Source organism: Falco biarmicus, chromosome 9 (genome assembly GCF_023638135.1).
Source record: "Falco biarmicus isolate bFalBia1 chromosome 9, bFalBia1.pri, whole genome shotgun sequence".
In the NCBI taxonomy this organism is placed as follows: domain Eukaryota; kingdom Metazoa; phylum Chordata; class Aves; order Falconiformes; family Falconidae; genus Falco; species Falco biarmicus.
This window is the reverse complement of record NC_079296.1, coordinates 20,193,927-20,219,982: the sequence shown is the minus strand read 5'-3', so window position 1 is coordinate 20,219,982 and position 26,056 is coordinate 20,193,927. Positions and strand designations below refer to the sequence as shown.

General features: G+C 36.8%; 1 protein-coding gene across 2 annotated transcripts in view; it reads left to right on the top strand.

Moving 5' to 3' along the window:
• The window catches only part of ATRNL1 (attractin like 1), a 525,478-nt gene extending 509,309 nt beyond the window's left edge, over positions 1-16,169 (top strand). For both annotated transcript variants that reach the window (XM_056352650.1, XM_056352649.1), the window contains one exon: positions 14,109-16,169. In XM_056352650.1, the coding sequence (XP_056208625.1) occupies positions 14,109-14,233 (125 nt within the window). In that variant the 3' untranslated portion in view covers positions 14,234-16,169. The remainder of the gene's footprint in view (positions 1-14,108) is intronic.
• Positions 16,170-26,056: the final 9,887 nt, after the last annotated feature.

Sequence of the window (26,056 nt, the reverse complement as noted above, 5' to 3'; positions counted from 1 at the left end):
ATGTTTCTCCAAAAGCAGTTGTCTTTTGCAAATAATATCAGTACTTTAAATAGATTTACATTCTTTTTCAGTGGGGAATACATAGATATTAAGCACATTATGTTTTATGAAAAGCTGCTCTGGCTTCAGTGTGATACCAAACCATCTCTCATTGAATGATGGCATTAGGAAACATAGTCATTGCACTAAACCTAGGCAAAGTAGCTAATCGCTGTATTAGCATGCATTAGTTAATTTGCATTTAGTACTTTGGAGATAAAAAGCTCAGTATTTTAGTGCTATATTTCCTCCCTGGACACATCTCTTGTCTTCATATTTATATCACTATGGAAAAGTCAGGAAACATTGATTTTATAAATGAAAGCTCTAAAATATGACTTGAAAGGGCTAGTGTTTTGAGAGGGAAAAACAGTGTGAAAATTGAACTTAAGTCAGGCCTTGAGTTTTGGGGGCCAGATTTCTCCTACCAGGCTTTAGATCGCTTAACAGGCTTACCTATGGTTGAGCATTTGTTTCACTAAAAGGTTCTCACTGTCTGGACCTAGTGCAGCTGCTGGTATGGATCAGAAGAGGCAAGTTTCAGGGCAGTGGGTTTGTTTTCACGTGAGTAAACAGAAAGGCAAAGAGTAGGAAGCCAGATGAAAGTGTCAAGACTTTTTCCTAGACAAAACACCCAGCTGTCCGTATTACAGAGCATGTGCAGCTCCAGCAGAGCACAGCAAGGACGTACCTCACCCTATAGACTGTTTGTTCCTGCAGGAGCCTCCTGGCCCTACTCCCCTGGAAAACCATCTCAGTGCATCTGGAGTGGGCTTAAACCACACTGGCTTAGCCTCTGCGGACCTCAGCTTCATGCACATCTCACATCGACACAAAGGATAGCGGTATCCTTGAGGCCATCCCAGTGAGAAAAAAACATCCCCATCCCTCTTGCAGCAGGAGTAGTGAAAGCACAGTTTAAACACATCAAAGATGAAAAGTTGCATAAAAAATGTGCACTAGTTAGGACACAGATTTTAAAATCTTAAATGTAAATATTGTTCTTAAAGCACATGTGGGACTCAAATAATTAAATAAGGCTGGCTGTATTTAGATTATTCACAATCTACTTCATCAGTCTTAAAGAAATAATTTGACCACAGTTGAAATGTGAACAGTTATTTTTATGTCTCTTTGTAATTAGTGGATGTGTGTATTTTTCTTGGAAAAGAATTGCCCACTAAAATGAGAAATCAGGAGAAGAACAAATAATATAAATGGTTATTAAGACATCTGCAGCTTTTAGAACCTGCCATACCACCACCTTCTCACACTAGTACAATCCAAAGAGATGAAAGAACATGGAAGGGAATTAGAGTAGCTTGGTAACTAACATCAGATTCACAAAGAGAATTCCTGATTATTGGAAGTCTACACAGAGAAAAAGAAGTACTTTGTAAAGGCAGTTAAATAGTGTTGACATTCAAGCTTAATAAATCTTGAAGAAGAAGCAAATAAAGGTATGGAAAATTGAGGGGTATTTGGAAGGAAGGCAATGACAAATAGCGTAGGAATAAGCCAGGAATCCTATATATTCAACTGTAATAATGAATGTTTGTCCAGACATGACAGAACAAACCAAAATCAACTCACAAGGTCACACACCTGGACACAAGCCTTACAGAGGTTTGGTAAGTCCTTCTCATCTCTGATGCTTACCCTTTTGGGGATAATGCCTTTTATTTCTGAACCTCACACATTGTCAAATCCTATTCTGAGAACTGTATGTTGGGTTTTTTTCCTCACCTTTTAAGATAGGGGCCATCAAATGTGGTGCCCCACTTGCTAGAAACAAGGTGCAGTTTGCCACTGATTGCCTGCTAGTTCCATTCTTTGCACCCAAGCTTTTGATGAATTAATCCTAAGCAGGAGCTGTGCTTTTCATTCTCACCTTCTTTTCCATTCTTTATGAAAATCAATGTTTGCTTATGGCTGCTTCAGAGTCTCAAGTGTATGGTGTCTAATGGTATTGCTTTAAAGTTTTATATTTTATCTTTATAACTTGGGATAATTATTTATAGTTGTAAATCATAATGTAGCAGCATTATGGGAAGCAGAATGCTCGACTGCATTGCAAAGGGAAGAGCAGATTCAGGGTTTATTATATTACAGAAGACACTTCAGAGGCTACGGAAGACAGCAACTCAAACCGTAGCAGTTCTCAGAAGCTGGGATAGTACAAAACAGGTTTCATTCATAACATGTTTTTGTACCATCATCACTGTATTTATAGCCATTGAAGTATAATTGAAATATAGAAAATCAGGAAATGAGAGAACTGTAGCTATGTTTTTCACATATGATCGAAAAGCATATGGGGGAAAAAATAGGCAAAAGGTCAATAGTTAAATACAAAATAGAAGACAACATAATTTCTGCTTTCGAAAAACAGATGGGAGATTTAGCAAAATTGCAGTAAGGGAATTCTAATGTCCTACTGAAGGTTTGTTTCTCCTTCATCACATGATAAAAGCTTTTTGAAAATACATACATGAAAACTAGCTCCTAATCACATCCTGAAAACACAAAGACAGCATGGCACTTCATACAGCATGTCAGCTTTTAATGAAAATATTATGAAGAACAATGCACAGAATTGCTCAGAATTTTGACTGTTGTCTCAAAGAATTATCCTGATGAGAAAACTGCAAGCAGGGCATGTTTCGTGCCACATCTTCTCCCTGGTTTCATTTCTGCCATTTCTTACTGCCATGACTAGCAATGAGGAAGGGCTGCTGCAGTAACTAACCAATGGTCTACTTCCATTGAGTGCATCTTCTAGGAGCTGACATTGCTGGGAAATGGACTTTATGAGAATTTCTGGGCTGTATCTTTCACTTGGTTTCTACCTTTCACTTTCACACCCGTTTAGTAGCATAACTCCTGTTCAACAGGAAATGAGTGAGAGATTTTACTTTGTTGTATGAAAAGACGGTGTGCACATATCTATGCCAAACTTGATACCAAGAGAGGAGTATTTCACAGCTCCTGTATCTCTTGTGGATGTTGTACCTAAAATGTGGTGTGTCAGGAGGATCTTTCTCAGTTTTTTCCAGTTACATCCTGTAGATGCAAAGGAGCATCTACAGGAATGTTTTAAATGTCAAAAGTTACAGTTTGGTAATCATTGTACCAGAACAGTTCTTTAAATTTTTTTAATGGGATTGATAAATGAGAAAATGAGTGCTACTTGTTGGAGTGTGAGTACACACAGAGCTAGGTAACAAGCTGTGATTTTCGACTGTCCGTTTTCTAGCTTTTCCTCTCCAAACCAGGAAGCATGCCTAGGGCATATAATATATTTTCAGTGATACACCATCATAATGTTACTATCTTGCAGTTTCAGGCATTCACTCTACCCGCATATGTCACACAAACAGAAATGGTGCTCTGCTGCTATAATTTTACTGATATTTATTTATATTGACTGTTCAGGACCAAGTGTATGTAATCAATTATGAACATGCTGTGTTTGAAATAGAACCCTGTTTCCACGCATTTTTACAGTAACCAGGTCTAAGTGTGTCATTTTGCCTATTAGAATCACAATATAGTGTTTTCAGTGTAATACCAAAGATTCAGGAAAGAATAAATGAATAGCCGTATAGCTTGCCTGTATATTTGGAATCCTATTCAAAATTATTCTTTCAGTGCTGACCACGATTCTGGCAGGGCCATTTATATAAAATCTTTGGGGTTTAAAATGTTTTATACGGTTTAATATTTTCAGCCTTTTACCAAGCTTTTCTGCTAGAATTAATAAAAATCAATGTTCTGATGGAGCCACCCCTGATACGGACAGCAGGGCACTTGTGGGTGTTGTTCTTTTTTTTGTTTTTCTATTCTCAGGCATTAATAGGTACTGAAACTACATACACCCTTGTGTTAGAGATCCTGAGGACCTTGCAATTGTCACTTTAGTAACATTTCAAAATATGGTTCAAAATTCTGGGCACGCTTTCTGTCCTGTTGACTTAATTCTGTCTTACACTCCCAAGCTTGTTTGTTTAGTCAGAATGACTGCTGGCTATGTAGTTGGGGACGTACTGAATGTCTAATTGTGGAAATCAGCAGAATACTAAAAAAGTGGCATTGTTATTTGGCCAGAACCAAATTACAAGCCAAACAGTGGTTAGAGCAATGATATATTGCAGCAGTATGTTGGAAATGGGAAACAAGTGCAGTACTTCGTCAGCCTTCGAAAGCAAAACTTGTGAGAATGCATTATGGGAAAGCACTGCAGATATCATGCCTACTTCTGATTAAGCTGCAAGCCTATTGAATTTCTGGTGAAGTATAATAATTTGTTTGTATGAACATATTCATCACTTTCTGGTTTAAATAAAATTTTTGACAGGGGAAAAAAACCCAGCACCTGCAAAATAAAGGTGCAAGAGAGAGTGAAACAGCATCTTGGAGGATTATTGCTCTAATCTTCTTCCTTAAAAGTAAATGATAATGTAAGTGGTATTGTTTTATCTCAAAGGGGGGCAGAATTGGCCCCTCTTGGGCCCTTAAACCTATTGTCTTTAAGGTTGTGTGGTTTGTCTTGAAAAGGAGAGTATTAAGCTGCAAATCTGACAATACATGGTATCAACCAGATGGGACATTAGGGAGGTATTCACAAAAACTGAATTTCACCAGCTGAGGTTAATCACCCTGGGTTTCCTCTGCAGACAGAAAGAGATCTGCTTTAAATCACCCCCTGCAAGTAGGGCCCCTCTGGAGGGGAGCAAACCCCAGTGAATGCCTCTGCCTTTTCTCCTTCGAACTGCTCGGAGTGCTCAGTTGTGTCTGAACCTTCTCTCTGTTTCCCAGATACTCACACACATGCATGTGCGCACACATGTGCAGATATTCTGATTACTTAATTACTTGAGATGATAGTTCAGCACTGATATTAATGGAGGGGCAATCACATTCTGTTTATCCAAATGGATGAACCTCCGTCTCACAGGTGTTCATCCTACTCATGGTGTTTAGTAAAGTTTTAGCTTTCATCGCAGTGGTTAGAGTCCAACTGCACAAATGGATTTGGGTAAAAAGCTTTAAAACTGTCATAACTCAAGCTCACTGGTTTTTACAGTTTTCATATCTTCATTTTTCTCTGATTGGCATGCATGGTCTCAATAAAAGTAGGTTGCTGAATATAGAGACAAAGAGTAAAATGATGCTGTACAAGTAACCTCAAGCGTACTGGTCTGGAGGAGGCTTTTGTGATCCAAATGTCTCTAATTACAATAGAGAGGTTCATAAACTAACCCCAACTGGGTCACAGCTGTGATACCAACTTCTAAACAAAACTAATTATAATTTTGTTTATATTAAACCAGGTATTGCTAAAAGTAAATGAAAATAGCGCTTCTTCAGTACTCCAAGTAGATTTTTTTCTCTCCTACAGAAATAGGTTTACAAGACCAAATTAGATTCTGGCATGATTAATGTATCTCACCAAATTCTTGCAGAGTAGCAAATTAGTTTATAGTGATTTTCTTGAAAACAAATTAAACGGCTGCACAACATCACAAGAATAGAGATGTTTTTCATAACATATGGATAAATGATTCCATGGAAAGGAGATGTAATCAAACTCAAAATGTAATCCAAATGTTTCAAATATTAGTGTCCATTACAGAAACCTGTGTAATTACTTGCATTTTAACACATGATGTGTAATATGCAGTGGGGGAGCATCAAGGAATTAATCTGCATGAGGTTTGCACATATTCTAAGCAGTTTATTCCTTTTTCAATGTTTTTAACAGCCATCAGTTAAAACCCAAACCTCTTGTTTTGCTAATAACTAAGCAATTATTTTGTGAATTATAGGTGATCTGCCATTCCTGTACTTGATAGCTAGCTTTCTGAAAATGTAACGTATCCTATAAATTTGCTTCCCCCCCCAAAAAAATGTAAATATATTTTGCCACTGAAATGCTTGTCAGAGTCTCTGCAACTTATATTCAAGAAATGCAGGGTAGAAAAAGTCTGATCACGTGCATAATTATCTATGCAGTAATTACTTGTTGCTTATTTTTTAATATATAAAAGGGAAAGGAAAAAAAAAGCACATAAAAATCTGCCATCAGCCATGTTGAGAATGACAATGCAACAGTTGGGTCCGTTCTCAGATTTCTATAATTACCATTTGTGGTCCAAGGTCCAAAAATCACAATAATGGAATAAAATTATAAACTAACAATAGATCACTTATCTGTAACTACTGCCAAGATAAAACTTCTTAGATAAAAACATCAAGATGTTTTAATTCTCTTAGTTCTGCTATTCTGTGAGAATATATTTCCTGGCTAAATGTGATGCCTGCTTTATTAATTGAAATTTAGTACTGATAAGTATTGCAGCTTTAGGAGCTATTACTAAACTAGTCTAAACATAACTGTTTCCCAATCCTACCGTAATATCTGAAGTGAGTCAATAAGAGGTTTTGAGAAGAAGTTTCTATCTTCAGAGTCAGCAGTCAACTACTTTTTTTTTTTTTTGTTTTAAGTCTTTGGAGTCAGTCATATTCTTAATATCACTGGACCAGGAGCCCCAAGGAATAGGGTCCAAGAAAGATGATATACCTAGTAATGTCGTTTAACCATTATAGCTTAAGGTGTGCTTTACTCTTCGGATTTAAACGGGTTTTTTGGCAAAGCAAGGTGTCAGAGATCTTGGGAAAGTATCTGTAGTCCAGTTTTTTCCTTTATTTATACACAATGCATATATTTGACTTTAATGGAAGTCTGTATTCCACACACTTGGGTCTGGGTTACCGTTCACCAACAGGTAAGGTTACAGACCAGTTTTATGTAGTTTATTTCTCATTCCCACAACGTATTACATTTATTCATATTAGTTTATATTCCACCATTTTCCCCTGAGTCTGTGTCAATGACACCGTCACCCTTGCTGTCTCTCTGGTCTCACCCACATGTTCTTTGACTATCATTCCTTTGCTTCCTCGCCACCAGAGCTCACAGTCTTGCTGAATGCTGCTCCTGCAGCCTCTCCAAAGCACCACCTTCCCTCTGTATCACAGAACAAAAGCCCTTGCCCAGGACTTCTGCAGCTTACTTCTGAATTACTGCCACAGTGAACAACTACTGTCTTAACCACGTTTATTTCAGATCTTTTTCTTGACCATTTTTTTTTAACCACAGGAATAATTTTTAGTAGTTCCACGCTCTCCTTTTTCCTATTGACTCAAATATCATTATTCATCTTCAAGACCTGCCATGACTTTCCTTTCCCCACCTATCATCTGTTACGCAGTTTCAGAGAGGTCCTCTCCTGCTGAGGTCAGCCATTATCTCAGCCTTCTTCTTCCACTTGTTAAGTAAGTACATTTCTGCTTCCACACATGCTGCCTTCCTTGGGCAGTCTGATGGGCGTACAGGTCTGACGGTGCTGTCCAGCTAAATGCAATAATCTCATATTAGCTCCTTTTAAAAGTAATCAGTGAAGGAGCAATGGAGGGAACTGGGGTTGTTCGGCCTGGAGGAAAAGGAGGCTGAGGGGAGACCTTACAGCTCTCTACAGCCACCTGAAAGGAGGCTGCAGGCAGGTGGGGTCAGTCTCTTCCCCAAGTAACAAGCAACAGGACAAGAGGAAAAAGCCTCAAGTTGCACCAAGGTAGGTTTAGGTTGGGTATTAGGAAAAATTGCTTCACCAAAAGAGTTGTCAAACACTGGCACAGGCTGCCCAGTGGTTAAGTCACCATTCCCGGAGGTATTTAAAAGATGTGTAGATGTGGTGCTTAGGGACAGGGTTTAGTGGTGGACTTGGTAGTGCTGGGTTAACGGTCAGACTCTATGATCTTGAGGGTCCTTTCCAAACTAAACAGTTGTTTGATTATACGATTCTTGTGTTCCAGGACTGCTTGAGTTGAGACAAGAGGGTGGGAGAAAAAACTTCAGCTAATCAACATTAGGTTGGACCAATCCCACTACCATAGCATCTCCCACTCCTCAGTAGGTCCTCTTCATCAGTATAGTGTGTTTGCCCTGCTGAACAGACAAGAGCTATCCCAAAGTGTGTAGTCAATCCCTGCCTGTCCATAGCCAGCGAGACCCAACAGCTCCTGCGGTCTGGTGGGCTGGACAGTGTAAAGCCACCAGGTGCTGTACAGACCTGGGTTACAGACTAAACTACAGATACCTCACACTGAAAGGGAAGGGGAAACCGCCTGAACACATACCAAAAGAGTCACAACCAGCCCCTTGGAGCACAGGTATTTCACACAAATATGTAGGGCCATTTCCTTTTCTAAATTAAATTTGGGAAAGGCTGAACATTTCGTAAAAGATCCTTTCTTGTATGGTCTGCATGTCCCACAAACTGACAGCAAGTAATTTATAAGTCTGTTCTGGGAATAAGAGTTTCTTAGCCCCTTATAGATAGCTGTTATTACTAAATACTAAGGGTATAATACAAAAGGACCATGACATCTCCTCTCTACTAAGTGTGTGGCTATTTAATTCCACGCTATCATTATTTAGTTTATTATTGTTATGGTTTAAGCTCAGTCTTGTATTTTACTTATTTAATTAAGTTATATGCCTAAGAAAAGGGAAACATACCTCCTGGACTCTTGGCTGTCTTCCCATCTAGCAAAAATCATCGCTGAAAAAAATCGATGAGGTTACTTGCCCAAAGTAATTTCCTAGTTAGTTTAGTTTGTTTAATGTATCTTTCTCGTAGTAAGAGTGGTGTCAACTTAAAATACACATCCATGCACCAAACAGGAAGAGAAACAAAAAAAAAAAAAAAAAAAAAAAGACTTTGTGATTTTGCAGCGCTGTCAACTTTTTTTTGTCCTTTTTGAAAAAACCTAATTGAAATAATTTTAAAAAAAATCAATATACAGGTTATCAAGATACTTATTCTTCTTGGCAGTTGCTTATGATTGTTTTTCTTTGTGACTAGGTCCATGATCTCTGGATATTGTCTAGGCACACTTGCCAGATCAGGGCCCTCAGATACTCATGAAGGATTTGACTGTTCTGTGACCTGGAAATGAACTTTGCTCTCCTGTGATATGCAGTGGTTCCTCTAGCCATGTACAGTCTTGAACTTCCAATGACTCTTAATTTTTCTCCTGGAAAGTAAGCACTTGAGTATCAGGTCTGTACGTGGTTAGGAGAAGGTTTTGTGGATCATGCCTTTGAAGGCCAAATTTTATTCTGGTTACATTTTCTGTGCCTTTTGGATATCTTCCAACACAACTTGACCTATAGTACAGGAGTGTGTAGGACAAACAACGTTCTGGCCTTTTCAGTCATGAAAATTAATCATGAGTTAGTCTACTTGGAGAAAGTTTGGTTGAGAAAACAGGAAAAGTATAGGAAGTGCTGGACAATCTTGAAAATGTTACCAAACTACTAAACTGAATAAGAGTATTCCTAGCACAATGCCTCATAGAAAATGGGAAGATTTTTTCAGTGGGTACTCAGAAACACTTGCCTAGTAACAACCTTCTTGAAAGCTATGTTTCTCCACCATTACAGACATTATAGCTGACGTATATACTTCCTGTGAAGAATAAATGTGCACAGTCCTGGTATGCATCCATAAAGGTTATGGTGAATGTGATCTTCTTCATCAAATTAAGAAATAGCTAGTACAAAACTGTGTTATGAACAAGGTGGGTTTGTATGTGTGTCATTTATACACACAAAACATACATTGTGTATTTAAAAACAGTTCTTTATAGACTTGCAATAATGATAAATGACAACTCATCAAAATTCCCTACACAATAAAGGATAGTTTTATTGGTGAGCATGAAATTGTCGTCACTGGCTTCACTGTGTGCTACGGTCACCTTCATGAGGTACTAGAATCTGTAATTCTCATCACTTAGTATGTATTCAAACTGCTTCCATCCATTTGTACAGATATTCATGGGCATTGCATCTTCTACAATGGAAAGACTTTGAATAACAGACCCTTTATGATAAAAGGACTCTGTCCACTATTAGGTGAGCATGTACAGTGAGATATCTTTAAAGAATCAACAGATGGAAGTAACATGAAGACTGCTGGGTGATGAAGGGTGAAGCTATAACTTTAATAGTATAATATTTACCCAGTCTTTTCTGTTGAAGTCTCTCTGTATGGCAGCTATCATTGTATTTTCATTGCTTAAGGTCACCTTAAGCAATGACTATAATTTTGGTTAAAACGTCAAACAAATCTAATTGATCTACCTGAGTTGTAGTTATTTTATTTTCTTCAGCTTTCTGAATGTTCTGATTCTGCGTAACAATGAAAATGTGTATAATTTAATCAAATGAAGACTTCTATCAAAATTTTATCTCTGAATAATACATATTTAAATTGGAAAAAAAAATCTAGGTTTTTTTACATATTTAAATTGAAAAAAACATTTACCTGCCTAACCATGAATCCGAGGTCATTCTTTGTTCCCTTACTTTTAAAAAAGGGTTTAGTAAGAACTCAATGCATTTCTCATTAAAATGAACAATAGAGGAGGAAAAAAGGTTTTAAATATGCACACCAGCATGTAAAAGTAACTTCTTCAATGTAAGGTTTTTTCCTACTTTGAGAGATAGTGTAGCCTTACATCAGTTCAAATGTAGCTGTATACAATCAGAGGAAAAATGTTTAAACATCCCAGCATGGGTATTTCCATTTAAATCTGATTACAGTGAAATAAAACTGTAGCTATTAAAGGTTTAGAAGAACTACAAATACAAGCAGTAAAAGAAGACAGTTAGTAAATGAGGTAGTAAAACATTTCAGCAGGGCAAACAGTTTATAGCACTCAGCCTTCCTGTAGCAGACTGTGCTATTCACCACAGACCCGTGCACTGTTCCCTGAACTGCACTTAAACCTGCAATTAACCTTTCACGCCTAATGAAGCTGTTTTGCTGCAAAATTAAAATATATAGTACTGCCTGTTTTTACGGAGACAGGGAGGAGAGGATCTCAAAATGAATGACTTTTTCAGATGCTTTTGTTCAAATGCAGAATTGAAGTGCTGTTTGTATACAAATCGCAAATGTGCTTTTCAAGGCAATCTCATTTGATGTGCTGTATTTTATTCTTCTACTTATTAATTGTTTTGCATTATTGTAAAAAAAAAAACCAACCAACAAACAACTAAGAAAAAACCCCAACCACAAACAAAAAATTCACACACCAGTAATTTTATGATTAGACACTTACTTCCTGACAATAAACTATTACCATTTAACTTCCATTAGGAAAAACAATAGTTTTGCTAAAGAAAACCAAGCTCATATTCTTTCTCTGGTATTTCTCTCACTGTGGGTGCAATTATCTCTTAAAAAAAAATTACTTTCCACTTATGTATTTGACTGGGCTCACTTCTTAGTGATCTTCCCATACCTACTCTTAAAAGAAGCTAGAGGTTGTTTTAGCATACAACTAGGTCAGGTTATTTCTATAACATTTAGTACAAAAACAACCTAAACTTAAAAATAGGTTCAGTTCTGCAGCTAAGCTTGAATTTCCTAAATTAGTATTTCCTAAACTAGTAGAGGTGACCCATCAATTCGCCATGTGGGATGCTTACTGATTCCAGTATTCCTTCCTACCACCTCACTCAAGAGTCAGAAGCAACCAGAGACCATGTATTGGTTTGGAAAATACCAGTCTGGATGGTAGGTAGGATATTTAAATGGCAGCATTCAGGGAAGGCAGGTACATGTAATAACTTCTGAACTGAGGTAACAAATACAGAGCACTATAAGATTTACAGTTCCAAATTTAATGACTATAAATGTATTCACATTTGTTGTTTAGATACAAAACCTGCAAAATATAGGGAATGTTTTGGTATTTTTTGTTTAATGAATATTTAAGCCACAGCATTTTTATCAAATCTTCTGTTGTATTTTGATGTAAATTTTGCTTGCTTGCAGTGTCTGCGCATCGGCTTGACTTGCTAAATGAGATTCCTTTAGACTGCCACTCTGAAATAATGAATTGTTCCCCCAGTTAATTGTATTGCTTTGATAACAAGGAACTATGCTGGGCGTAGAGAACATAATAAATGAATTTCATCAGATGATTTGTGTGACATTTTGAAAAATGATCTTCTGTAGTGACCCAATTTTAATGGTACTCTAACAGCATGCCAGTATATCCCAGTATGCAGCAGTAGCTCTGAAGGAAATAGTTCTTCCTTTTTGTTGGTTGTTACATAAAGTGAGGTTAGCATCATATCTCCAAGTATATTTTAAAATATCTTATAAAAAAATGGAAAATCTGTTTTCATAAAAACATTGTTTCTATTTGGCATACTTCCTTAGCTTAGCTCTTGGAGACAGGATCACATGTAAGCAACTGAACCATCAAAATGTTATTTAGGTTTTATCCCTGAATTTGCTAATAGCAGATACTGATGATACTTTAAAGGTGCCTCAAAGATTTCAAAAATTTAATTTATCAAAGTCCAATTTAAGGCATCACTAGCCCATGCCAGGAAATATATGCGTATGTGAGAAAAATGACTTACTTAATCTTGGCTTCTACAGATCCTGAAATTTAGCAATGATAATTGTACTTAACATTTTACAGTATAGTGCTGGGCATTTTCAAAAAGCTGTATGCACTTTAATTAATTCTTGTTGCATTTTTGTGAATTAAGAAGGTAGTCTTACAGTGCAATAGCATAGACTTTTTCAGGAAACTGGAAACCTGAAGTGATTCTGACGGTGTATCATATACTAAGAAAGAAGCCTGTACAAACACTTGGAAGTGAAAAATATTTTTTGCACAGTTTCTTTGTAGATAAGTGTTGCAACAAGGGATTGGATGGCAAATACTGCAAAATTGGATTCTGTAATAGATAAACTGACTTTGATATTGGCCTGAGTAAAAAAGTAGAGACTGCCTGTTAAACATGGTGAAAAGTATTTCCAAAGGTTTCCTCCTGGAGTAGTACTGTTATTGGTTAGAGACAGATGTATGGGGCAGCGTGGAGAACCAGCACCATCTTTACCTGCCTTATGTGTATATACAGATGTGCTTTTGCAGATATAAGTGTCAGGGACATGGTTTAGTGGTGGACTTCGCAGCTAGGATACCAGTTGGACTCAATGGTTTTACAGGTCTTTACCCACCTAAATGATTCTGATTCTATGGTTCTATGGTTTTGTTGCAGCTGTGGTGCAGAACATACGAATGATGTGAATACTCCTAACCCATTGCAATATCACCTTGTGTGAATTTAAAAATTCAGAGCTACCATGTATTAAGTGTGTTGTCAATGACAGCATTTCAGCAGGAGTCAGTCATTTCTAGCAAGTACGCAGCAACAAGCAAATGGAAGAGTAAATTCTCAAACTACTCATTTCCTAAGAAATGCCGGCCCACGCCCATTGTAATACCCTGTTAAGATTATAACAGGTCATGAAATATCAACAACTTAACCAGAATCTGAAAAAGAAGAGTTTTGGTGAGTTGACAACATTTAGAATTTATCCAGGCCAACGTCATCACAGCGCCCTGTCTGTTCACAAAGCCATGCATTCTGGAAGGATTTTTTTCCTATCTTTTTGTTTATGGTAAATGCTAACCTCTGAATATTCCCAGATTAGGAAAGCATATATATTGCAAATGCAATTATTCAAGGATCCATTTTGTCTTAACTGTGGTCTCCATGTCTCTCTTTATTTCTGATTTAAGAGTTTCATCCATTTCTAAATGCAATGCAGAGACATTTAATGAGAGAAAAACCATGTCAGAGAGCTGCCAGTCCATATAACCAAGAAAATGGTGATAAAGAGAGGTGATGCTCAGATCACGCAACAAATCAATAAGAGACTTAAATGGAACTCAGTTCTCCTGATTTCCAGTCTGATGTCTTAACTGCACTTTTTTTCTTCCTCTGTTTCCTCACCGTTGTTACCAGGTAGCATTTTAGAAAGTGAGAACTTGTTATCTAACTCTGAAATAAAATTGACCACTTCTGGGAAAGTACAAAAACTTGGCATGAAAGGAACCATCCCACTGCTCTGGAACTCTTCTTAGGAATGCTGGCATTAAATTTTGTTTTTCGTGTATTTATCTTACAGGTCTTGCAATTGCAAGTGCACTGATAGACATTTCACAACAGAAGCCTGCGGACTGTAAAGATAAGAGTTCAGGAGTCAGAAATCGAAAACATCATCTTTCAACACGTCAAGGAACTTGTGTCTGAGATTCAAAAACTACAATTGTATATTCTGTACTGTTTTCTTTTTAAATGGCTTCCATTGAAAGCTATACTACAGCCTCAGTTTTTATGGAGGCAAATCTATGAATGAACGTGTGAGGTACTGTGCTCTGTTATAGTCACACAGCCTACTATACCCCATAGCAGAACAAACTTATGGTAGGTATGAGTATGTTTGATGAGCTTTAATAGAAAGAGTGGATCCTGCTATCAAGAAAATATTAAATAAAATACCTATTATTCTTCATCCTGACCATATCAGAGCAGGGAAAATCCTTGAACAGAACTAGGAAAAACTGTACATTGTTTTGTAATGTAGAAGGGAATTGTATAATTGAAAACTAAGCAAATTCCAGGAAACTAAAGGACATTTTTGTATAGCTTAATGTAACAATGAAAATTGTACAGTTCTTTCCTTGTAATCAGCATTAAGATTTCTTTCTAGGAAGCAGGAACTAAACAGGATCATTTGGATTTTAATGTTCTTTTATCGTTGCCTGAAATAGGTAGGCAGCTTTTGAATTTAACAAAAGTGCAACCCAAGAACACCATATATAATATCTGAAAGATAATACCATAAAAAAACCTTGATTTGAGCATTTCATTATTACTTTTCTTTACCGTGCAAAAGCCTCAGAAACATAATCTGGGCTGCAACAAAGTGGTGGGTGGGCTTTCACGTCTCTGTACCTAAGAGTCTATTCTGAATTCTGAATGATATATCTTACAAAAAGCGCATGTGGGTCCTCCACACCAGCTAACTGATTAGCAAAATTAATTGAGTATGGAAAAGCTGCTTCTGCAATACAGTTTGGGTTTTTTTCCAAGAGAGTCTCTAAGATTGCAAATCTAGGGAGAGTTTAACTTGCTGTTATTCCACTTGATTCAATTTCAATATTGAAATTTGCTAGTGTCTATATATCTTTCTGACCTCCAAGCAGAAGGGAATCCCAGCCTGCACTTTGACCCTTGTTTTTATAATAAAGTATAGATTTCCTCCCAGTGGCAGAATTTCATCTTATTCTCACTTTCACACCAGTTAAGGAATTACCCTGCGTAACAAATAATTAATAAATATTCAGAAATCCAAGTTGCTTCCAACAGTGGTTCTTGAATCCAATATCCAGTATGGAACCTTACACGGTTAGTACTCAGCAACAAAAAGCAGATTAAAGAGTTTCTATATGACATTAATCTTTTGGGAGCTCAGTCACCACAACAGGCAACCTAGCAAACAGCTTTAATGGCCCTCAGTCTTTTTATTTACTCAAAATTCATGAGTATACAAAAGGGTAAGAGAATGCTAAGGGGTAGGTAGCAGACGTGTCATATTCTCATTTACGCATTACACATTGACAGCAGTATAGTATGAAAATAGTAGTTTTGTTCAAGCTTGTTGAAAGTATAGTTTCTCAACTCCAGATTCGCCACCATACTAGTACAGGAGAGCGATACAGAGGTATAAACACCTCATGTAATGATAGACTTTTGGTAAATATGAAAGATATAAAAAGATAATTGATGTTTACTACTATATCTGTATTTTTCATGTTCTTTTTATTTCAGTAGGATGATGACATTTTACTGTTTATAGTTGACTACATAGTTACTTGCATGCCATGGTGGTGCAGTAGCGGTAATAAAGCCCTGTTGTGAGTTGTGTTTATTTTGTAATGCCATCCATACATAGAAGTACTCAGCTTAAGTTGGATGAGGACTAAATGTAAAAATAACTATAAAAAGGAACGATTGTACAGTATGTAGTTATATCTTATACAGGAATATTAGGTTGCATCTAACCATGACTGCTCTATTGTTTTGATAAATTATGTACTTATCAATTATGGTATAATTATTTCTCAAGCTGGCATGATTGTTTCAGTATTTTCATATCTTAAAATAAGATTATTATCCTAAATAATGCCATCACAATCTTGTGACTTTTATTGCCTTTTCTGACCTCAATTTCTTATATCTTAAAACTTTAAAAATTCATTTCTAAAGTTTCTGCTGGGAACTTTCAATCAGTGCTACTTAGCGTAGGGAAAAGAATGGTCATTTGAAAACAACCCTTTCTGACAGTTTTAAAGTTGATCTCTTCAAATGAATATAAACTGATGGAACTGGTTTGTATGATGCATACACCTATGAAAAGAAAAGAACCACTTGTCTGGAGTATATTCCAAACTCTGTGTTATCCTCAACCTAAACATTTCACGTAAGAAATATACAGTGTGTGTTTTGTGAATGTACTGGAAACCCCATTCACAGAAAGACCATGTAGTCTTGTAGAACAGATTTGACGGCACTTACTCATAAAAGATTACATTTCGCTGTATCTCAACTGGAGTTTGACAAAGACTTGAAAAGCAGGTGTGGGTTTTAAAGAGATTAAAATATTTTATTGCAACACTGAAGATAGGCAAATAGCTATCAGCCATTTTATTGTGTTAACAATTAAAAACGTTATTTTATTGTACAAGAAAAGCATGTTTGTCATGAGATCATTCAGCATTTTCATTCACTCTGAGAATGTTTTTTTTTCTAAAGTATCTTTATTCTCCCAGGGTCCCTGATTGCATGCAAATTAGCAAAGTCATATAATAAAAAAAAATCCAAAACAACCTTACATAATGGCCACACTTAAATACCAGAAGTTTGCCGACACATCTCAAACCAAAGTTTCAGAATAACTATTACAGCTTTCCAGTTGAAAGCTACAGAAATAGCATAATATGTCTGATAACAACATTTTGTTAGTTGTTGGCAAGTGAAAACGTTTTAATAATGACCACTGTATATCAGATGAGATGTTTTATCACCTGTTCACGTTACGATCACTTCATGAAAAAGCCAATTCTTTTAAACCTTCTTCTCCAATTTAATTTTTGAAATCTTACTTAGAGTCAGAAAATGTTGAATGGCTTGTTTTACCCCTAAATGTGATTTATATTCGATGAAAAATAAACAGCTAAGCACTGTTCTGGAAAGTAAGCCCCAGTGAAGTTCTAATTGTCAGGATTCCACATCCACCCCCTCAGTCTGTGGATTCTGCTGAGGGAAACTCAGCAGCTATGAAATACTGTTCAAAATATGAGATAGACTGTCCATGGCAGCATGAGTTCACTGCTTCAGTTCCTCTCTGTACTTGTATTTTTATATAAAGTCCTGAAACTACTTAAATCAAATTTGTGCACATATAAATAACACTTACACAAATACAAATTTCAAATATTTACTTCCATTCATTACATTCCTATGAAATGTAATGAAATTCTAGTTTACCTATACAAAAAAATGGTTACCTGTATGTTGTCACTATTAAACATGATATCTAAAGAAAAGGACCAAATTCTAGATATATTAAGGCATGAAGATACCATTAGTGAAGAGCACTCAGATTCATCTGATTTGAAAAATCTTCATAGCTGCTTGCTCTCTTTATAGTTAGAGTCCCCTCTCATCTTCCCAAGTCAAAAACATGTGGACAAGTTCAGAACAGGATATGGAAATTTTTTATGTGTAAAATCTGCAGCAATAATTATTTTCTAAATAATCTAGAGAGCTGGAATCCTGATGGTAAGAATTTTAGTTTGGGATCGCTTTAATATATGTTCATTCTTTAAGCGTAATAACTTTCACAGTATTCATCTAAATTATAAAATCATTATGTATCTAATTTCATTACCAGTTTTTTAAAAGTATCTGAAAGGTTTCTTGAAATAAAGGAAAAGTCTCTGTTAAAGGTAATTAATAATCCCTTTCTTTTTTTAAGTAAAGTTATCCTATCCAGAATGCTTGGCATTACTGGGGAAAATTAAATAAATGAACCTTATTTTTTCAGTCTCTAAGGTGCAGCATTACCTGAAAAGCTGTAGTTTACCACTACTTATTTCAAATAATCTCTGAAGTATGAAATACCTATAGCTGGTTTAGGTGCTTGTAGCAAATAATGGCAAAATTCGTGTTGTCTACAGGTGACCAGAACTTCCTACATTGCCTTCAGCTGTACCTGCTTGTTAATTACTAACGATGAAGAACAAAGCTGGCAAAAACAGGCCTTGCAGAACTTGGGTTTGCATCACTCAGGGCCACGTGCTGTTTCAGCTTTTCCTTATTTAATGCTATTTCACTTTCAGAATGAATGCTTATATTTCTATATGTCCACATATGCCACCACATGTGGCCTTTTCTATGGCTATAGATATTTCTGATGTAAAATATCATCATCATATATGTGTAGTTGGAATTCTAGTGACTGAAGTGGGTTGTGATGCTGAAAGGGGACTGTTACTGCAGGCTCCATTGATACTGCCTTGGTCGCATAAGTTGAAGGTCAGTCATGTTTTGGTAAAAAACATCTCTTTGCACTTCTTGATATGTTGAAAACTTTCTTTTTCTGAAATTAGAAAGCAAGGGTGGGAATGACAAGCAAAGAGAAAAAAACACAAACAACCCTCTTTAAAACATACAGGAAGCATATGTCTGTGCGTATATGTATATATGGAATTATGTAATTGGTTTCACAGCTGATCTAAATCAACATTTTCTCAGTTTCCTCACATATTGTACTGAATAGTATGAAGACTTTAACTGAATCAGTGACATTTATGTGTATACTAATGGTCATTTCTACAGAAATAAAACCTTAAATGTATTTGTCCTTCTGAGTGAGGATATGGAAGTCTGTTTGAAATGCTGTATACAGATAGTTATCAGTTGCTGTCAATTATTATCAGCTGGGTATCAGTGTTTTCAGCATGTCAAAGACAGAGCATAAAGTGAGAGAAGTGTTCCATTCTTTTGTATCCTCTGTTTTTCGGTATTTTTCCTGTCACAGCTTTTACATGCAAGGGCTAGAGTTAATAATACAGAAAGAATAATTTGGATTTTGAGAGAATTGTTACTCATGTAACAAAAACTGTTTACCTTTCTATGGTATCATCAAAACAATGCTTAGCTATGTTCTTTTCCAATTTTAGCAAATGCTTTCTTTTAAAGGACCTTTCATTAGATAAGAGACAAGAAAATAATAAGATGGAGCTCTTCAAATATGCTTCCAGACCTAGAAGCTATCTTAAACATCATATTCTACTGAACGTCTGACTAACTTTCCAGGTTAGTATTTATCAAAAGTCCTTGTTATGATTTTTAGGGGTTAATGTGAAAGAGTTTATTTTTTCCTGTGAAGTCCTAAAGCTCTTCTGAGATATTCAATTATAAAATATACTTCAGAAAAAAAATAACAGTTTAGGAACAATGTTTAGGATAACCAGTATGGATGTTCTTATGACAGAATTCTACCCAAATTGCCTGTGTCCTAAAGCTTTCTCTCAGACATGACATCTGTTAATATTCCTGCAAGTCTCCTTTTCCCTTCTTCTCAAAGCACAAACAGCCAAATGGTCAGGTATAAAAATCTTTCTAAATGTATTAACATAGGTAGTTTTCTTTCTGCTTTTAAATAGATGGCTGGAATATGCCAAATGATTTTTCTGCTTTAAGTTTACTAACTGAATACTTAGGAATGATAAAATTAACCTTACTAATGACATAGGTATACTGAAGATTAATTAATTAATGTTTAGAGAGTACTCAGAGCTCTTTACTGATCTAAAAATATCAGTCACTGTATGAGTGCTAAGTATATTTTAGTTATTAGGCTATTTAGTATCAGATTTATTTAACAGTGCTAGATGTTGTAATTTTCTATACCACATCTTGAGGCATAATTAAAGAGAAAAAGAACATAAACATTTGCTGGCAGATATTAAATAATTCATGCTCTGTGGCTTTTCACCCAGTAACAATCACAATATTTGCTTTCAGTTTCTCCTGTTGAGGTCATAGTCCCATTGTTGTTAAATCATGTTACTAATCCACTCAATTTACTGATATCTTTGATTAATCAGGTTTCTCAGATGTCTGATTTTATGTTATTTGTTCTTTGGTTTTCTTCTTCAAGTAGCCATTCTTTGTGGAGCGCCTTCTGCTTCCTTCAGTTGCCCAGACCATAGGATCCCAAAGGCTTCCCACTATTTTGCTGTTCATTGTAGTCTGAAAATGTCAGTGATTGTACCATTTTAACCATGTTGAAGAATATTGGGGATAATGCATTTCCATGCCTTAATCCCTCATTTATATTAAATGGGCCAGAGATTTTACACCCTTTTCATGCTCCAACTTTTTCACTGCAAATGGTGGCAATGCCTTTTTGAAAATGTTTTATGAAGTTATGAATTCATCCAATGTAGCTCAAAAAGGCCATGATATAGCATCAAAAGATTTCTCAAAAATCTGTAAGTCTCTGTATTCATTCTGATTGTAGCCTTATATCTTATCAAATATCTCATGAAAATATTTAATATTTGATAGAACTCTTTTCCAGAATATCCACCACTGTTATTGAACTGCTCTTGGGTTTTTTTGGTTTGGTTTTTTTGTTTGTTTGTGTTTTGGGGTTTTTTGTTTGGTTGTTTGGGGTTTTTTTATTATTTGTTGTTGGTGGTTTTATTTTGTTTGGCTTTTTAATAAAAGTAAAGCCTTCTGAGAAAGCTTTATAGACTTTAAGAAAAAGACAGGCGCCACACTAGCTTCTATATTGCATTTATGGAAACCACCTTCCATTGCTCTGAAACTTTTCCAGATATCGGAAATCAGCAGCATTATTCTGTACAGCCTTTGGCTTTGTGTACCTCCTCCTGCTTTTAATAATTTAATGGCAAGCCTCTCAACACATGGTGCCAAGCTCTTCCCAAAGGGTTGTAATTGCCTCTTGGATCTCTTCAGAGCTGAGCTCCACAAACAGCTCAGTTCCATCCCTCTGTAACTTCCTCTTTTGAAAGTAAAAGATTTCCATTGTTCAGTAGATTTGCAAGAGAATGGTACCATTTCCTTGCAGCCTTCCCAGGCAGGAGCATTCCTGCTCCATTCTCTCCACCATACTCTTCAAATGTTGGCTTTTACATTGGCTTTTTTTCTTGGCATTTGCTTTTGATTCAATCTCACCATGAAACTGATCCAGGCTCTGAAGGCATGCAGTTCTCACTGCGTGCTGATCCTGATTCCTTTCTAAATTCTTCTATCATTCTTCTTGGTCTTCAGCATTTCTGCCGTATCGCTGATCATCTTACGCTTAGTATCAGCATCATCTGCGCACTTCATAGAAAAATCGTTCAAAGCTTCAAACCTGTCCTTAGCTGCTACTCAGTGATCCCTGAATCCCTCAGAATTTGAAAGCTTTATTTGTAGCATATATGTTTACCGTGACTCTGCTGGGACAAGGCTGCACGGGCCTTTGAAGTTTTAATATCCAGCCAGTTGTCCCCATTTCCCTGCACTGCATTGTGGCTTCTCTTGTACCATATGCATTCAAAACGTTCCATGTCCTCAGTGTCCACCCTTTCCTTAGACCTCTGCAGTTTTATCTGCTTTTCCAAGACTTATTCAAGTGTTTTGTAAGAATTTATACTACTTTGTGAAGAAAAGGTCTTCAAATCCAAGCAATATTATTTGAATATGACCCCACTCCTTTAGCCTGCCCCATTTTTTACAGTCAGCAGAGTTTTTGGATCAGATGTGTACGCAATGTATTGTGTTATGACGAGATCCAGGCAACCCTAGCCAGAGCAGGTGTTCAAAACAATTCTCTGATTTCTATAGTACTGTAGATCTGAGGGCTGTTTTGTGCAGTACTTGGAAGGCGAGGGGGAATGCTTGAGACATTTAAATATTTTAAGTTAATTAAACATATTGCTGTATAGATATCCTTGTCTTACATAACCCGATTGCCCTTTTATACAGTTTGCCTCCCAGTCCCATCAAAAGGAAAACGTACAGTGTTATGGTCCCTTCACCACTGAGCCCCTGATATTACTAATGGTAGACTTCATGTTATTAATTTTATAAACTAATCCATCTTTAAAAAGGGGCCTTTAAAATTGTATGGGTCAATAGTGTCTCAAAATTGAAGCATTTGGAACTTTTTATTTACTCTGTCTTTGCTCAACCTTGTGTTACAAGAAACTGCCTTTGTTATAAAAATTACCAACCCGAAAGGAGGCTCTGAAGCTCAGCTGGCTTTTGTTTCCTTTGCAAAACCTTGCTTTGATGGTAAACAACATAGAATTGCAAAGGTTTCTTTATTTCTGCGCCTGTAACAGTGTGATGTGCAAGCAGTAGTTTTGCTCTCCGAGATGATCAACTTGTTTGGTTTATAGACTTGAAAAATAAAAGTCCAACAGAAAGGGCATCAGTAGCTGTACCTATACAGATTATGATATCAACAAGAAAACTGACATCATTAAACTCCAAATAAGTAAAATCTACACCAGTAAATATGACATTTTGCTTTCTGATGTTTCACTTGATTGTTAGGAGTGCGATAAACATGTGAAGTTCTGCTCCACAGGAGAAGAGACAATGTGAAATGCTAATCTAACTCATATTTACCCCAAATGGTACATTTGTGCTTGCTCACACACACACACGTGTGCTCGCGTCTCACTATAGAAGTGTCAGTTGAGCTCAAAGTCTGTGTTTTTGCTTGCAAATATGTGTGATATCTTTCCGCATAAAGAGCGCAGTATCCTCCAGGGGCTTGGGGAGTTTTCTGACTTTCCGTTCTAGTTTTACATATATTGTAGCTTTGTAGGGTCTGCTTTATGAGTGGATACCCTCCATAGTTATCCAGGAGGAGAATGAGCCCCAATAAAATCTTTGAAATCTTCAGGCTTCCAGTTAGACAGAAATTCACAGTTATGGACTGAAAAAGGACCAAGCAAAGTGGATTTAGCATAAGAGGCTAGATGTGCCACCCAAGTCCTTCAGGTGCCAGAGCACTAAGGCCAGAATGTAATATTTAGATCAAGTTCTTTAATGGATCTTAGAAATCACCCTTCTGAACTATGTCAGCAAAAATTCATTGATGACAGAGTAATGGCACAGGTTTATAGGAACTGGGAACAAGCCCAAAGCTTTCCTGTAGGGTACAGACTCTTCTTTTAAAAATTTATTACTATACTGTTTATCCTTTCTGTTTATTGGGATCATCTTGTTATATCAGCTGCACACATTGTATTACATTGCATCAGGGTTTTGTATGCCAGAGGTTGTAAGGATGTGCTTATAGAACGTAACGTAGTAAGGTGCAGATGTCTCTGGCTAAGTCTAGGTGAGTTAGTCTGGGTACCAGAAGGGCACAGCTGCACCAACACCGTACTGCACCCCTGCTAATAGCTTACTGCTCTGCAGAGCTAATTATCTCAGTGAGAGAGCGCAGGATACTGGCACTGGGACAAGCCAGCTTGTTCCCAGCTAGCTCAGATAGTTCTGCACAGCGTTTAGTTTTGCTGCCTAGTTTCAAACTTAGCAACGCTTGCTGGATTAGCCTTAGTGCCAAAGCGATGTAAACAGCCTCACTCCAGGAATACACTCAATGCTATTGAGTGACATTTTTCTGCAGGATTTCTTCCATGAGCTGGTGAAGCAAAACAAATGTTAAGATATTCATATTAGTAAGTATACTGTGCCCTTGAAAAAAGTCAGTTATTCCTTCTCCTATGAAAGCTGGCACTAACTGCGGAACGTGAGTCATAGCTTAAAAAAACAACAGTCAGAAGAACCATGTGCCAAGGAACAAGCAACCAAGGAATAGCAAATATTCCTATTCCTTGGATTCCTTTTGAGCCAGGTTTTATGAAAGTTTGTTGCCTTTTTGTCTGTTGCTTCAAGCTGCACAGTTACTCTCAGTACCTACGTGTCTGACATTTTGTGAGGTGCCTCTGAGTAAAACACTCCAGCTCAACCATTATTTAAATTTGTATCAATAACAAAAAGCTTGCTTTCTTTCTCGGTCAATGTTGGCATATGCAAAGCAAATTGAAAGCTATGATCAACATAATAAACTGAAACATCTTTTGCAGTCAGCCATTACCTTGCTGCTTTATTTCCCCCCCCACACACTTTAGATAAACAATCTACAATGTGTTTACTGAGGCTTGTAGTGATATCCCTCAATGGTATAGGCGAGCCTACTTTTATTCCAGCAGACACAGAGAATAGGCCCACGGTGCACAGTGCGTGCAAACCCCTTTGAAACCTAAGATTATTTGTTCTCTGACTGTTCTAAGGTAATTAAGGAGCATTGCATGTTTCTCAATTAATGATTCCTCATTCAGCTGGGGATCTTTGATGCTAATTTGTTTTAATCAGGACAGAGACTGCTAAAAAACTAAACAATTCAGTGAAGAGGAACTAGGAATTTTTAATCAAGTGGAAAAGATCTAAATGCTATGAGGGACACATCCATCATAAGTTTTCACTTCTTGTTCATTTAACTTTGTTCTTTCATGTCTCATAAAATGCTGCGTTAATCAATGCAAGAAATTTTGTTTATATGAAGAACGGGCAGTATTTTTTCCTCCAGCTGTTGTGAACATTTGTGCAAAAATGAGGAACTGGAACAAGTTCTATGACATTAAAAAGCATTCACTACTGGTTCTTGGTTGTGCACTGAAGTTGTAGTTTCATGTTTTGTCACACATCGTATAGGAAGTTGCTCATTGTTGTTATCTTCATATGCTAGTGAGCCACTGAAAAAAAAAATGCTGGTTTTGTGGGGGATAAGATTTTCTCCATTTAAATGTTAATTTTAAAATTTATTTTGGTATCATGCTACATGCATATGTTGGGCAAGGTGACTTCTGCAATCTTCTGCACATGGAATTAGTATTTCAAATGCTGCAGCCCATGCTACGTGAAATCACAGGGTTTCTGAGTAGACCATGTATATGCTTGATAAAATGATGGTTTATTCCCAAGTGCCTTTATTTCTAGCACTGAAGCAAAAGCACTTGACAGTTCTGCCTCTTCCAGCTGCTTTACCATGCTAGACTTCATGCCTTCTACCATGCAAATAGTACCAATGTGCATCTTCTACTCCCACGGTTTCAACAGAGGCGGGGTGCTCCCAAGCCTTGGCTTCCAGGAATATTCAGCCATCTGACAGAGTTAAAGCCGTGAAGGAGACACCCAAGTCCCAAAAGTAGATCTAGTATAAGCAGTAATTTGGCACTTGTTCAATTCAAGGCAAATAGTAGGTGCTAAGGAATTTCTAGATCAAAAAGAGAGGCATTTAATTACTTTGAGGGTTTTGTTGTTAGGAAACATCCTCAGATTGCTAATTCTCATGTGACCCCCAGCATCTTCCCAATTACTGCTTTTAATGCACAAATTCTGTTCTGGACTGATACCTAACTTCTAGTTCTGAATCGGTTCCTGGCAAAGTGCTGTGTACTAAGCTCTAAATGACACCAAAATTATGCAGAGAGTCAAGAAATCTAAATGGCTTCCCACATCCTTACCCTTCTTTCTTTGTGACTGTGAACCATTATGTTTATTTTGTAGTTCAGGAGTCCAAATCAACAAAAATATCCTGTTAATAACTTTCATCCTTAAGATAGGTCATTAGGAATTTATCCAGTTCAATAGCAGTGGACTCTCAATTTTCTGTAGTTTTTTTTTTTTTTTTCAGCAAGCTTAAATACATCACAGCTAAAAGTAGAATTCTTTATGTTAAATGATTCCTGTACAAATGGAAGCACAGCTGTCTAAGAGTTTTCTATAGAAAGATGGCTTTTTTCACTCAAAATCTGTCCATGCACTATGAAACACAGTTCAGATGTTTGAACTTATGCTAATTGAAAGATCAACATTTTTCTTTCTTCAGTGAGCACCCTGCTCTTTTTGTCTTGAAGATGGCTCTCCCATGTGCAAAAAATGAGCTGTAATTATGCCCAGCTCAAGGCA